The sequence below is a fragment of the Sciurus vulgaris genome (genome assembly GCF_902686455.1).
Source record: "Sciurus vulgaris genome assembly, chromosome: 6".
Classification (NCBI taxonomy): domain Eukaryota; kingdom Metazoa; phylum Chordata; class Mammalia; order Rodentia; family Sciuridae; genus Sciurus; species Sciurus vulgaris.
In genome coordinates, this window is record NC_136466.1 from 12,596,948 (window position 1) to 12,609,780 (window position 12,833).

Consider the following 12,833-nt stretch of genomic DNA (forward strand, 5'->3'; position numbering starts at 1 on the left):
CATCCCATAAACATGACTAATTATTAGGTACCTATTAAATTTTTTTAAAATAGAGAAATTAAAAAATGCTTTTGAGCAGAACATTCAGGGCAGGGTCTGTGGAGTAACCATGTGAGTGTGCACGCACCATTTGCATGTATCCTCACAAGGGAGCTGACTCCTTCCCTTTATTCCAGCTGTCCACCCCTCCGTCCCTACCAGCACCAGTCATGACCTGGGTAAGGAGGGAGCTGCTACAGGTTTGGACATATCCGCATAGGATCGAGACCAGAACTTACCCTCTGTGGATTGGGAGACTTTCCTAAAGGCTGAAAGTTCCTAAATCCACTGAATTTAATTAGGAGCTAAAATTGTAGGGTAACTTCAGATATCTTTTCCGGACCCTCCATTATGCCACAAAGACAAGCAAAAATAAAACAAAAAACAAAAAACAAGCAGGCAGAGGATCTGCCATCAAATAATCCTCTTCCCTCATGTAGATTTTTGAACAGGATTGAAAAGAAGATACGTATACTTGCTTTCTGGCCTCAGGGATCATTCCACTGACAACACATTTGAGATCTGAAACCTCCAACTTTCGATGCTCCCCTGGGAATCACCACCACATTCATTCTTTCCACCTCTTACGTCACTTTTGGTAGCAATGATTCTAGCTGAATTACACAGATAGCAATTAGATACCATAGAAGATAAACCACCCTGAGTGCAGAAGGATTTTGTAGGATGAGTTGTTTTTAGCGGCCCCCCTTCATGACATGTTGGGAATACAGATTGATGTTCAGCATTAGACACGTTACTCTCATCTACAGGCAAGAGCCTGCTGTGTCTATAAACACAATTTCTTTTATCGTGGTAGCTTTGCAGTTTATTTGGATAGATGTTGAGCTGTCCACTGTCGTTTATCTAAGTAGTTCATAAGTGAATCAAAAGTTTAATGATATAAGATGAGGTGATGAGACACCGCCTTCAAGCCATTCTCAATAATTGCCTTTCATCTTATTATCTTGGTTGGACTTAGGGGTTCCAGAAATTGTGTGGAAGAGTACAAGTAATTTGGTATGCTGGGTGTCAGCACCCTCCCCATACTTTGGTCTTGTAATTGGTCTGTACTTTGTCCTGCTTGCTGGATGACATTGCACAGTTTGTATTGCTAGGATGTTTCTAATTTTTCTATTCCCAGAGTCTGAATCTTTTCCTTAGGTCTTACTTTCATTCTATTCTTTTTGGTACTAGTTCCTCTTTGGCCCTTGACTCTTCACTACTGTGGTCTCACGATGGATAAGCTAATAACAGGGCAGCTTAAAAACTTTTTTTTCTTATAAGATTTACAGTTTTTATAGTAGATTTGGAAGGAGATAATGTTTTCATTTGACAAAAACATACTGGACAGAAATAGACACAAATGCCCTCGATTTCTTATTGCCTAATGGTTAGACCACTCTACCTTTCTAGGAGAGGAACTAAACAGAGGACTGACAATTGATTCATACCAATGAGATGATAGAAAGCTTTTCAGTACAAGAACCTCTGTTTCCTGATGGTCCTGGGAAAAATAAAACTCAGATGCCTTTTATAACCATTTTGTGCATGATTAGCACTGTGACTTCAATCATTTATGCAAAATATAACGTATCACAGGAATTTTAAAGTTTCCCATTATCTATACTATTTTATGGGTTGCTCTTTAGACTCTAGATCCAGGAAAAATGTTTAAGTAAAAATGTCCTAGATTCTGAGGCTGGTCAGCAGATTTTAGCACATCACATAACTGGCCAATCACGTGGTAAAATACAACATCTTGCCCAATGGAAAAACATAAGCTTCATATACATAAGGCTATACATCCAATTTTAATACAGTTTAAATTAATTAACATAAAATTAATAATACATAAAATTAACAGTTATAAGAATTCTTTTTTCTAAAGAAAAGAGAGTAACACAGAATTCTCTTGAGATTTAGGAAGTCTGCATATCTTGTTATTAAAAGAAAATTTAAACACATATACTCTAAATTTAGCTAATGCCCCAGAAGTCTGTGTTGATCAAATTTGGGGCATAAGACAGACTTAAAACCAGTTTTGAAAATGCCTCTTATTTAAAGGCACCCTGAACTTCTTTGAGAGATGTCATTGTGTTTATTAAGGCCTGAAGAACAGGAGGCATCGGACATACTGCCACTTCCTTCTCCCTGTGGAATATAGGCGAGTCTTGTCTAAACTTCATTAATGTGACTTGAAAGTGCTTGTGGTGTAATATAAGTAAGCAAACAGAGAGAATTGCATCATAACTGCAAAGGAAAAAGCAAGGTAATATGCCCTCTTCTTTAAAGAGCCCAGTCCCTGGGGAGAGCCGAACGTGTTTGCACAGTTTCCCACGAATGACCTAACTCAACTGAAAACCTATCCCAAGGGAAGGGCCTTCCCTCACAGCTTCAAAGAAAATCATGATGAAAGAAGTGCAGAGATTGGAGGCGAAGCTTACTCCTCCCTTCTCATCTACAGCTTATTTTTTTAAAATAATGTGTCAGAAAGATGATCTATACTAAGTACCTCATAAATGTTTTTCTGGTTTCCAGAAGGGAGGACAATCATTTTCAGCAAAGTTCTTTCCTACCAACATGTAATGTAGTGCTGTTATTTTCTCTGATACATTCCAATATTTATTTATTTCAGGCCAGAAGGTGGATAATGTAAAAAATGATATGACTAGAACCTGCAATGGATAATCCTCCTTTTATAGTAATATTAAATGTGTTAATAGAGTTGATGCACTGCTCTAATGCAGAGGACTTTATTATAAGATATCAATCTAATAAATGATTTCTTTGATAAGACGACGGCTAGGGAAATCTTCTGGATGTCTGTTCTTGATAATCAAAATATGAATTTCCCATAGAGGAATTTTCACAGGAGAATGTGAAGAAGGCTGGCTTAAGGTGACCTTAAGAGAAACGCATGTTTTAGAAGTTTCCTTTGGGCCGAGTTTCTGTCATAGGAAGTTATACAGTGAAGCAGGGCATTACAGAGCACAAAAGATTCTGCAGGGCTTGTGTACATGGACCTAATTCACCATATAATAGTTCTTTTCTCTCCTTGGTGCTTTGTAGTGAATGCTTTCATTTCTTAGCACATCCTCATTTACAGAGAAACAGCCAACAGACTTTCAGATTTATGCCATTATTTGCTTCTTCACCTTGAACTCCAACTGAATTCCACTACACTTTTGAATTGCCAGTGCCAAGTGGTGGCCGCCTGCCAGATGCAAACACTTCCTAGCTCCACCGAGAAAGTTCTCTCCATTTCAGGGAATCACAGATTCCTGCTAGCGGGCTCGAATGTGGTACTTGCACACCCCTCCCTGCAACTGTTCCATCGCCTAAGTGCTTTCTAACTTGGAAATGCAATTTGGGAACAGCAGCAATTACAACATCAGGGAATCACAAACTTCCCTTTACATGGGGGAATAAGTGGAACTTGGAATCAGGGATTTGGGGTATTTGGAAAATATCTTCCGTAGAGGATCCAAGCCAGACCCAATCCTAATCAGCATGCATTAATTCAACAAATGTCTCTATTGCTTGTGACATGCTAGGCCGTGCAGTCACTACTTCGGGGATACAATGGTCCCAGAGTCTGGTTTATTCTTCTCATTGGACACAGTCTAGAAGTGTGATAGCTAACACAGTACTCACAATAGCTTTATTTAGCTGAGCTTCTACTGTGTGCCAGATCTCATCATGTCCCAGTGATTCTAAGACTCATATTTTTTTTCATATTTCCACATCTGAATCTGAAATCAGAATTCACCTTACAATTGATGTGTCTTATGAGGGTTATGTGACCATGAACCTATCTATTCACATGGTTATTTGAATCCTGGTGATCTGTCCCTCTCTCTCTCTCTCTCTTTTCAAACATACACAATAAAATTATAAATGCTAGGATATTACATCATAGTTTTAATTTATAGTTTTTCCCCTTAGGGATGCATATAATAATGGCACTTTTCATAAATGACTATACACTAAATTTGAAGAAAAGTTGTATGTATCCATCATTTCAACGAACACTTTGAACCATCTTTACAAATTAGAAATTTTCCACATATTTTTGGATGAGAAACTAAGGTGCAGAGAGATTAAGTAGTCACATGGGTTTTATGTGAAATATGGGTCAGAATTTGAACCAGGCCTCTCTGACACCCACATCAATCTGCTTGTCTGCTAACCAAGGCAGGGTGAGAACCCCCGAAATTGGGTTACAAATAAAATGTGGAATGAAGCCAACTTTATTGACAGCGCATTAGAAACAGCACCCAGAATCTAAAACCAAGAAATAAACACAAAGAAATGAAAGAGTGAAAAGACTGAGGCCAAGGGAAATGGGCCTCAGTCCATTTCCCTTGGCGGAAGCTGAAGGGTCTCAGGCCTGGTGACCAACGTAAGGGGCCCTGATTAAAAAAAAAAAAGGTAGGTGCTGGTGTAGCTCAGTGCTGAGTGTCTGCCCAGCATTGGTGAGGCCCTGGGTTCCACCCCCAGCATGGCTGAAACAAAACCAAAATCCAAACAGGCGTATGGAGAAGCTGACAAGGACATGACCCTATCCTAGCATGACTTCCGGCCTGCTGACTGTAAAGAAATAATTATGCCGAGAACTCTAGGACCTGGCCTGCAACAGTGCTTTGGAGGTAGTAGGAGGGGACCCCTCATGTGTTACTCCACACATACCAGTGGAGGCACAAAGTCCTGGGCCTGCAGAAGGTGGCCACTTTGTTTCCTTATGGTCCTAGAGGCCTATTAAGATGCCCTACAAAGTCAGGACCTGCAGCTGCTTCTCTGTTCTCCTTCCCAGCATTTTCCCAGGAGGTAGGCAGGCCCTGCTTTGGCTGACTCCCTTGACCTCAGGTTGGGGTCTCTGGAAGGGCGACACAGGCAGCTCATCACAGTTACTGCCCATGCAGAAGCATTTCCAGTTCTACAATTATGCGAATGTGTGCTTATAAGAGGACACATCCTTTTCTGAAGCCGAATTCATCTTTGCTCAGTGTTAAACCCGCGGTACGAATGTTGGCACGTGGCTACAGGGTGATGGAGACCTAGCTAATGAATGACTTTATTGACTCTCCACAAATCGACAGACCCTCTAAAATCAGGTGTACAATGAGACAGCAGCCCCACTGTCGAGTCTCATGGGCGTGGAAGCTCTGGCAGGAGGTATCACTAGGTTAAGAGCATATTAGCATATCTATCAGATAAAACATCTCCTACTCACTTCTGAACACATAATGTAACTGGGTGTCCCGACTAATGTGTGGGTAGTTCTTTCTGTTGCACCATTCGCAGCCAGAGAGTTAGGTGGAAAAGTTATTTGCTGGACTGTTTTGAAGAATCATTAGCATTCTGCTCTTTAGATAATGGCAGGTAAATACACAACTTTTCATGCTGGAGGGGAAGTTTACCATCTCTCCCGAGAGTTCAAGGGCAGAGAGTTTGAATGAGGCCAGTGTTCCCCCTAGACTGTGCTCTCACTGAGGCTGCCAGGCAGGTATGTCACTCGCACTTTCTGTCACTTGCTTTACGTTTTCCCCAAACCTGCTCTGTTCTGTGAGATGAGAATACACAAAATAGCAGCTGAGAACGCAGGATTCATCAGCATGAGTCTCAACATATCAATTTTCAAGCACAGCAACTTTAAACACATGGTAGTCTCTTCGTTTCCATAGAAAATAATCTCTCATTGTTTTCAAAAGAAACTGAAAGCACCCCAAATTACCACACTCTTAACTTCCTGACATGTTGACGGCCGTGTGCTACACAGATCAAAGTCAGGGTGGCAGAAGACGGAGCGCTGAGCAGCTTACTTAAAACATAGTATTTCAGATTTGGCAGGAATTACTGTACTGAAGAAAGACAAGGTGACTTTCTTAGACATATATATGTATTTTAGTTTGGCAGAGATCTGAAGAGCTAAAAACTAATTTGCGATGACATAAATGCTCTTATCCTTCTCTCTGCCCCCTTCACTTCCCCACCACATGGAGACCCTTAGAGAGAAGCTCAGGGCAGGTTACCCATTGTTTCTGACTCAGGGGTGACAGTCTGAGCTCTGGTCAGTGAGCTGCTTCTCACTTTAGAAGTTCTAGATGAGCCGGACTTACTCAGACCTCAGAAGCATCTTTCTTCCCTGAGGTGGGGTAGGCCTGATAAAACTTCCATGCCTTTTAAGGAAATGAGATCTGGTTCAATGCTAACCTGAGAAGACGAGGCGACGATGTCATTCAGTGGCCTCGGAGTATCACAACCTGTTGGAAAACCTCAACGAAGGTGGTATGAGGCATGGAAGAGGTTGCAAAAGCAGGTAGTGAATTTGCAGAGGAACCCAGGGTAGCCAAGTTTGAGGACCATTCACTATGTGGCAAAATGGCTACACCATCGTTTCATGCTATCTAGTTACAGCTATGCTATCAGGAGGGAACAGTTCATCCTGCAGAAAGACTTTAACGAGAGAGAAATGTGGCTTGCTTTTCTTACTTTTTGGTTTGGGTCAGAAAGTCAGATGCAATTATTTATTACAAAAGAGGATATCAGTATTAGGAAACACCAACCGCTTGCTTCAGTTTTAGGGGACATATGGTTGGACTCTTAGCAGAAAGCAATGTTTTCAGGAAGGTGGAAAGACCCTAAAAAGGCGTTTTTAGGAAATGAGCAGTGATAGAATCACAGGGGTTGACAGCTATGGCCTTAGGAACCAAATCCAGTTTGCCATCTGTTTTATATGGCACGTGACCTAAGGGATCTGAAAAAGATCAAGGGAAGCATATTTTATGGTAGATGAAAATTACTTAAAATTCATATTCCAGTGTCCCTAATTAAAGTCCTAACTGTTTGTTTACATATTCCTATGGCTGCATTTGAGTCACCATGGCAGAGTGGGGTGGACATGACAGAGATTGCCTGTCCCACTAAGTACAGAGTTTCAACTCTCTGGCTTTTAATAGAAAAAGTTTGCTGAGCCCTATAACAAGATTTTGGGGAAGGCAGACAGGTTGGAGATGGAGGAGGAGGCAGGATTTCTCTCTACTGTGGTAGTAGCTGATTGGGAAGAATAGGAAGCAACAATTCTTGTGTCAATGAGGACAGGACCAGATAAATCAACACTCCAAAAGGACCCACTGAGGTTTCATACAATATTTGAGAAACCAGCCAGCTGCGATCTTCAGGAAATAATGAAGGAAATGTAAAGCTGGGTATCAGGAGACCAGAGAGACTGAGTTTAGAGATCTGCGGATCTCTTCTTGGTTCCACAACCAACCAACCACCTGGCTAGATGCTCCGGGTCTCCACATCAATGCTAAGGCAGAGGACGGTCATATACCAACTTTATTTTCTACTTAGAGTGTATATTGGTGACTGGGTTTATGGTTCAAATGGAAGAATTATATAAAAGTGCTTTAAATGAAACACTTCTAATTGGAAGCAGGGAGAAGGTCCTATCTAAAGATACAAACAGTACACTCGACGTAAAGCAGGGGAGAAAAATCTACCTGGTTATATAATCCAGAAACGTAGGGTTATGACCTCTGGAGCCGCAGGTGACGACAGAGCTTGAGCTGCCAAGGAAGACAGCTTCCGAGAGAATGTGCTCTTGCGTTCCCTTCAAATTCCCCTGAACCCCTGTGCTCTGGGAGCTGCAGGGACCAGGGGCTGTGACATGCACGTGGTCCCCGGGGGCTTCACACAGCTTTTCAGAGTATTTTATTCTGGGGTGTTTTATACACCGGAAGAATCTGTCAGAGAGAGGACCTAATGGAAGAGCATATGGTTGAAGTCCTCTCACCCCAGTTGCAGGAGCGGGACTAGGGAATCTTTCCCAAGTGGGTGAGGCCCGTGTGTCTTCTGATTTGCACAGAGGCTGCCATTCTGCCTTTACACCCACCCTCCACCCTGGCCACGGAGAACTTGTCATGGGGCTGAGCTATTCCAAATTGCTCGCTTCTGAAAAGTCTTTTCTCTATGGGTTTGAACATGCAAGGAAGATAATTTGATGTATTTGTCACAGTGCCTGGCAGAGCTGAACCCACTGCCTGTCCATAAATGTCCTAAGGCGGATGCTTCAATTTCAGGACCTGTCATGTTCCCGTGGAACACGGAGTCATGTGTGAACCAGAATGGACTCGGGTCTTGTGTGAACCAGAATGGACTCGGGTCTTCAAAGCTCTGGTCTCTTGAACAGAGGAGTCTTGGTTTTCACGTTGCCCTTCTGTCCTTCCCTAGTATCTTGTTTTCTTAGGTAGACACAGTCACTAGTGGTCCCAACAGCACTTTCCTCTGTGTTTGCAATGCACTGTTTATGCCCCTGCAGCTTTGTAATTAATAATATACTGCTTTTCATCTTCAAAGTGATTTATACACATTAATTAATCCTCACCATACTTCAGAGTTTCTGCACACAAATAACCATCATGGCCCTGTGCTGCATGTAAGAAACCAAGGCTTAGGAGGCCAATGACTTCACCAGGCTAAGGAGAAAGGTATTGCAGGCATTGCAGCACTGAAGATCCTGACCCCTCACCTGGCTTGCAGGCAGGCCTGTGGTCATCTCTGGAGAGAAGCTGAGACAGTCCTGCACCCCCGCATTCACTGTGGGGTAAACTGGCCCATGACATCATTCGTTTTGAGTCATAAACTATTTTTCAAAACTCCAGGGTCAAAGCATAATCTTACCTAAAGCACACATAACAGGAAGTGATGGATTATAAACTAATAAACCATCTAAGATGCTCAGGTCCAGCTTCCAGTAGCCTCCAGACTGAGGATAAATATGTTTCTTAATCCATCATTTACAAGTTATATACCTGATTAAAACATTAAACTTGCAGTATACAGTTTCCCATTCATATGACTGCCTTTACAGAAAGCTATTATATTTTAACTATCAAGCTCAATAAAACAGGCCGAAGCCATCTATCTCCCTCCCCCAAGGGGAGCTGGAGAGATACTGGGGATGCTAGTGGCAGCAGCAGGCAGGGCCTCAGTTTCTATATCTGGGCTCCCCCTGATGCCCACTGGCCCAGCAGAACATTAAGCCTGAGAAGTGAGCACATGGCCCTTTTTGAATTGTCTGACATAAAGCCAGATCATGGAAAGACCCCGAAGGCACACTGAATTTGCTCCCTCCAAGGCCCTGAACAGCTACCTGGGGAATCACACAAAACTGCCTCTAACAACACAAACGATTCTAATCAAGCAATCGAGGGGGCTGCAGACGTCCTTCCCCCTCAGGTCAACCCATGACCCCACACTTCGTCAAGAGCTAAGTGAGAAGCAGACGTGACTCGAAGTCAGGGGTTCTGGGGCGGCAGAGCTCAGTCCCTACATAGAACCGAGGTTCAGAGACTGCGGCTTTTCACCAAGACCAGGCAAGTACAGCCCCTTGGGTTGGACTGTCTTCTCTCTCTTTTGAAGGACATTCCTGAGAAACTTAACCATAAGGGATTTAAATGCTTATTTTTTCCATATTAAGACAAACACAGCTGTATTATAAAAGAGAACGACATTCCTTTGCCATCAGGCGAACTTAGGTGGAATGGTCTGGAAAGTTCTGCACCAGTTTCTTTCTCTGGCAGGCACCAGGCTGGGCTGCTGGGGATGAAGGAAGTGCATGATTCCCAGCTCCCTTCTGAGCGAGAGGCAAGGCCTGCACAGTCATGCCGCCTCCAGCCCTGTCTCCTAAGTGGGAGGAGTTTGAGCATGCATGTTGAGAACCGTTTTGGAGTCAGCCTCTTTGAGCTGGTGTTTTATAGGTTTGCTTTGCACCCTGGCACAGCCAAACCGGGGAGCTCATAGCTCATAGCTGCCCTGAAACCAAGCCAGAACCATCGAGTGTTTCAAATAAACTCGAGCGAACGTCACCACGGCCTCTGCCTGGGCCAGGAGACGTGCTGTTGGCAAGCACAGCTGACAGAGCAGCAGCACTGGGGCTCTGTGTCAGGGCCAGGAGCTGCCAGCAGGCTCTGTGTCCAGCCTGGGATGCTCATATGCACGTGGCACTCTGCCCCTCGGTTCTCAGCATCTGCTGCTTTCCGAGGTTGCATGGATACACCCCACGGATGCAAACCAATATCCCTGGCACGGGAATAAGAGTGCCCCAGCAATTGCATGATCTGCCACCCTAACTCACGCACTGAGTCACCAGGAACATGGCTGCCATGAGACATGCACTGAGTAGCCCATGGCGAGATGAGAGTTGAAGCTAAGGGGACAGGGATGTGGGCAAGGTCAACTGAGTGACTTGATTCTGTACAGAGACCTGGGTGCGCGTCTGGCCTCTCCATCTTATTTCTGTTCCACAGCTCTGAAAATAAACGAGCTAGTTTGCCTTTCACTTGGATGGAGATGTTCTCAGGCTGGGTATACCAACCCCTATTCTCCTTCTGTCCAGTTTTTGGGTAAAGTCAATCAACACATGTGTGCATGCATGTCAGAGCACAGACCAGGGATAAAATTGAGTGACAGAGAAGGCTAGGAGGCTACTTTGGGAGTGAGGAATGGGTTTGTAGGACAACTCTCGTTTCATCGCCAAGAAAGGAAACGGCGAGGGTCTTAATGTCCCTTCTGATAAATGCCATTTGAATCATGAAGGAGAAACTCATCAGATCTAAGTGGAGCCCGGGAGGGAAGAATCACCCCCATCCATCACTCATCCTTGCGCCTGTTAGAAGCCAACAAGTGAACTGGACAGACCACAGAGGTCCCCTGGAGGCACACGTCCGCAGCCTCTCCCCCACCTTCTCACCACCAGGAAAGGCGAACGAGGCTGCCTCGACTTACCTATGAAATATGCCAGCAAAATGGCCAGGAGGAGGGCCGCGGCAATGGCAGACAGGGCGGCGCATTTCCAGCTGCAGTACTTGGAGGGCTTCTTGAGCTTGAAGGCCTTCCTGGAGAAGGTATTCCTGGGCAGCAGGCGGGGCGGGGGTGTGTAAACGGTTCCTGAGGTCAGGGGGTATCCTGGAGAGGAGCTGCTAAACAGGGGGGTGCTTCCCGAGGAGGTCTTAAAGAGGAAGTGCCTGCCAGGAAAAGGGAGAGAGTCAGCGAGGCCGACGGCTGGCGCGGGAGTTCTCCTCGCCCTGATTCACAGGATCCTAGCCCTGCGCTCACCAGCTACCCTGCCTGACTGGCCAGCTTCACCCTGGGCAGTGAGTGACGTGGGTGGTCTGCAGACCTGCCTGATTCCACACTTCCAGACAGGCATCGAGATTACAGCGTCCACATCAACCTTGCAAAGCAATCAGAGCAAATCCGAAAAGTGAATAATTGTCTCTCACTTAGAAATGATGGTCATGACAACAATGCTGAGTGTTATCAGACCTAGATGCCGACTATTGGAAAGTACTTGAAATACATTGTCACCAGGGTTTGCAAACTAAATACTATCCAGCAAGAGTCCTGTCTTTCCATAAAATCACCCTAAACTTTCTCTTTCCACTCTTGCTCTTCTGTCTTTCAGTCTTGCTCAGCTGCAGTTCTATGATTTCAAAATATTCATGTAGGTATTTCCTTTTCCTCTCTATTTCCAGCAGATGCAGTTCTGTTTATTGACCATGTACATCACGTCATTTACCATGTTAAATGTCTCACTTGCAACCACGCCACCCTCCAACCTGATGAGGGGGTACTGTTACCACCCCAGCATTCCAGATGAGAAATGGAAGCCCGAGGAGAGCAAACTCAGGCTCTGCTCTGCTTGGATCATTTTCCGATTTTTCTAGGAAAGTTCTATATATATCTATGGCACCACAGTGCCCTTGCACATGGGGCTTGCCAGGTTTTCCCAGTGGGATTCTGAGGCGAAATCACTCTTCTTACAAATGTTTTGTATCTTGGCTAGCTTAAGCCTGGAAAGCATTTTAATCTTTACAGAGATTAAGCAAGCCTGGTCTGATTGAGAATCATGTCAGAAAATGAGAACCTGATTAGTGAATTGTTTAATGTAGCCAATGCTAAAATAAACAACCAATATTTAGACTTTATTTGTACTATAAGCGTATGCAAGGATCCAAATAGATCCCAGAAGCTTGGAGTCCTTGTCCAATCGCTCTCTCAATGCCACCCATTAAAAATGTCTTGTTAGAAGCAGAGGCAGAGACATGGTGTTCAAGACGGTACCTAGCCATGCTGCTCATGCACAAGTGAGCTCCCTTTTGTGACCCACCACTGCTCGGGGAACCCCCTACTCCTCGCCTGCAGAGCCAGGGGACCAAGAGCAGAGGAACTCAGGTGATGAACAGGTCACGAAGGAAGAGTTGGTCACCAAGATTTCGCATGGCAAGTGCTCCGTCCAGCACAAGTAACTTTTACGATTAATTCTTCAGAGCGACATAAGAAGCCTGAATTGCGAGTTGTAATTTAAAGCTGGACAAATGTCGAACCCGCACCTCAAGAGTTTTCAAATCATCAAATAACAGCCCACTGCCTGATAATGCAGCCGGAAGACGGGCACAGCAGAAAGCTCAGAGTCTGGACAAACTCTGGGAATGGGTACAGAATCCCATCAAATTCATTTCTGGGCCCATTCTTCAGGAGTGGATCATAAACATAAGAAATGAAATGAAAACAGAGGAATTGAAAGGTCTCACTGGGAATCATGTCTACGAGTTTAAAAATACAGAGAAACCAACTCTCACCCCTCCAGGGTCCCACCCATATCTACGGCTTCATCCTCACTGATACATCTGAAGTCCAGTCTCCATTTCTGACTTGACCTTCTCCTGGACCTCCAGACCCACATACAGGTTATGCATAGCATGGTCCACGTTCCAAGTCACAACCAA

General features: G+C 44.4%; 1 protein-coding gene across 19 annotated transcripts in view; it reads right to left on the minus strand.

Moving 5' to 3' along the window:
• The window catches only part of TENM2 (teneurin transmembrane protein 2), a 657,515-nt gene that overhangs the window by 221,376 nt on the left and 423,306 nt on the right, over nucleotides 1–12,833 (minus strand). For all 19 annotated transcript variants that reach the window (XM_079145381.1, XM_079145388.1, XM_079145390.1 and 16 more), the window contains one exon: nucleotides 10,831–11,069. In XM_079145381.1, coding sequence (XP_079001507.1) covers nucleotides 10,831–11,069 — 239 coding nt within the window. The remainder of the gene's footprint in view (nucleotides 1–10,830; nucleotides 11,070–12,833) is intronic.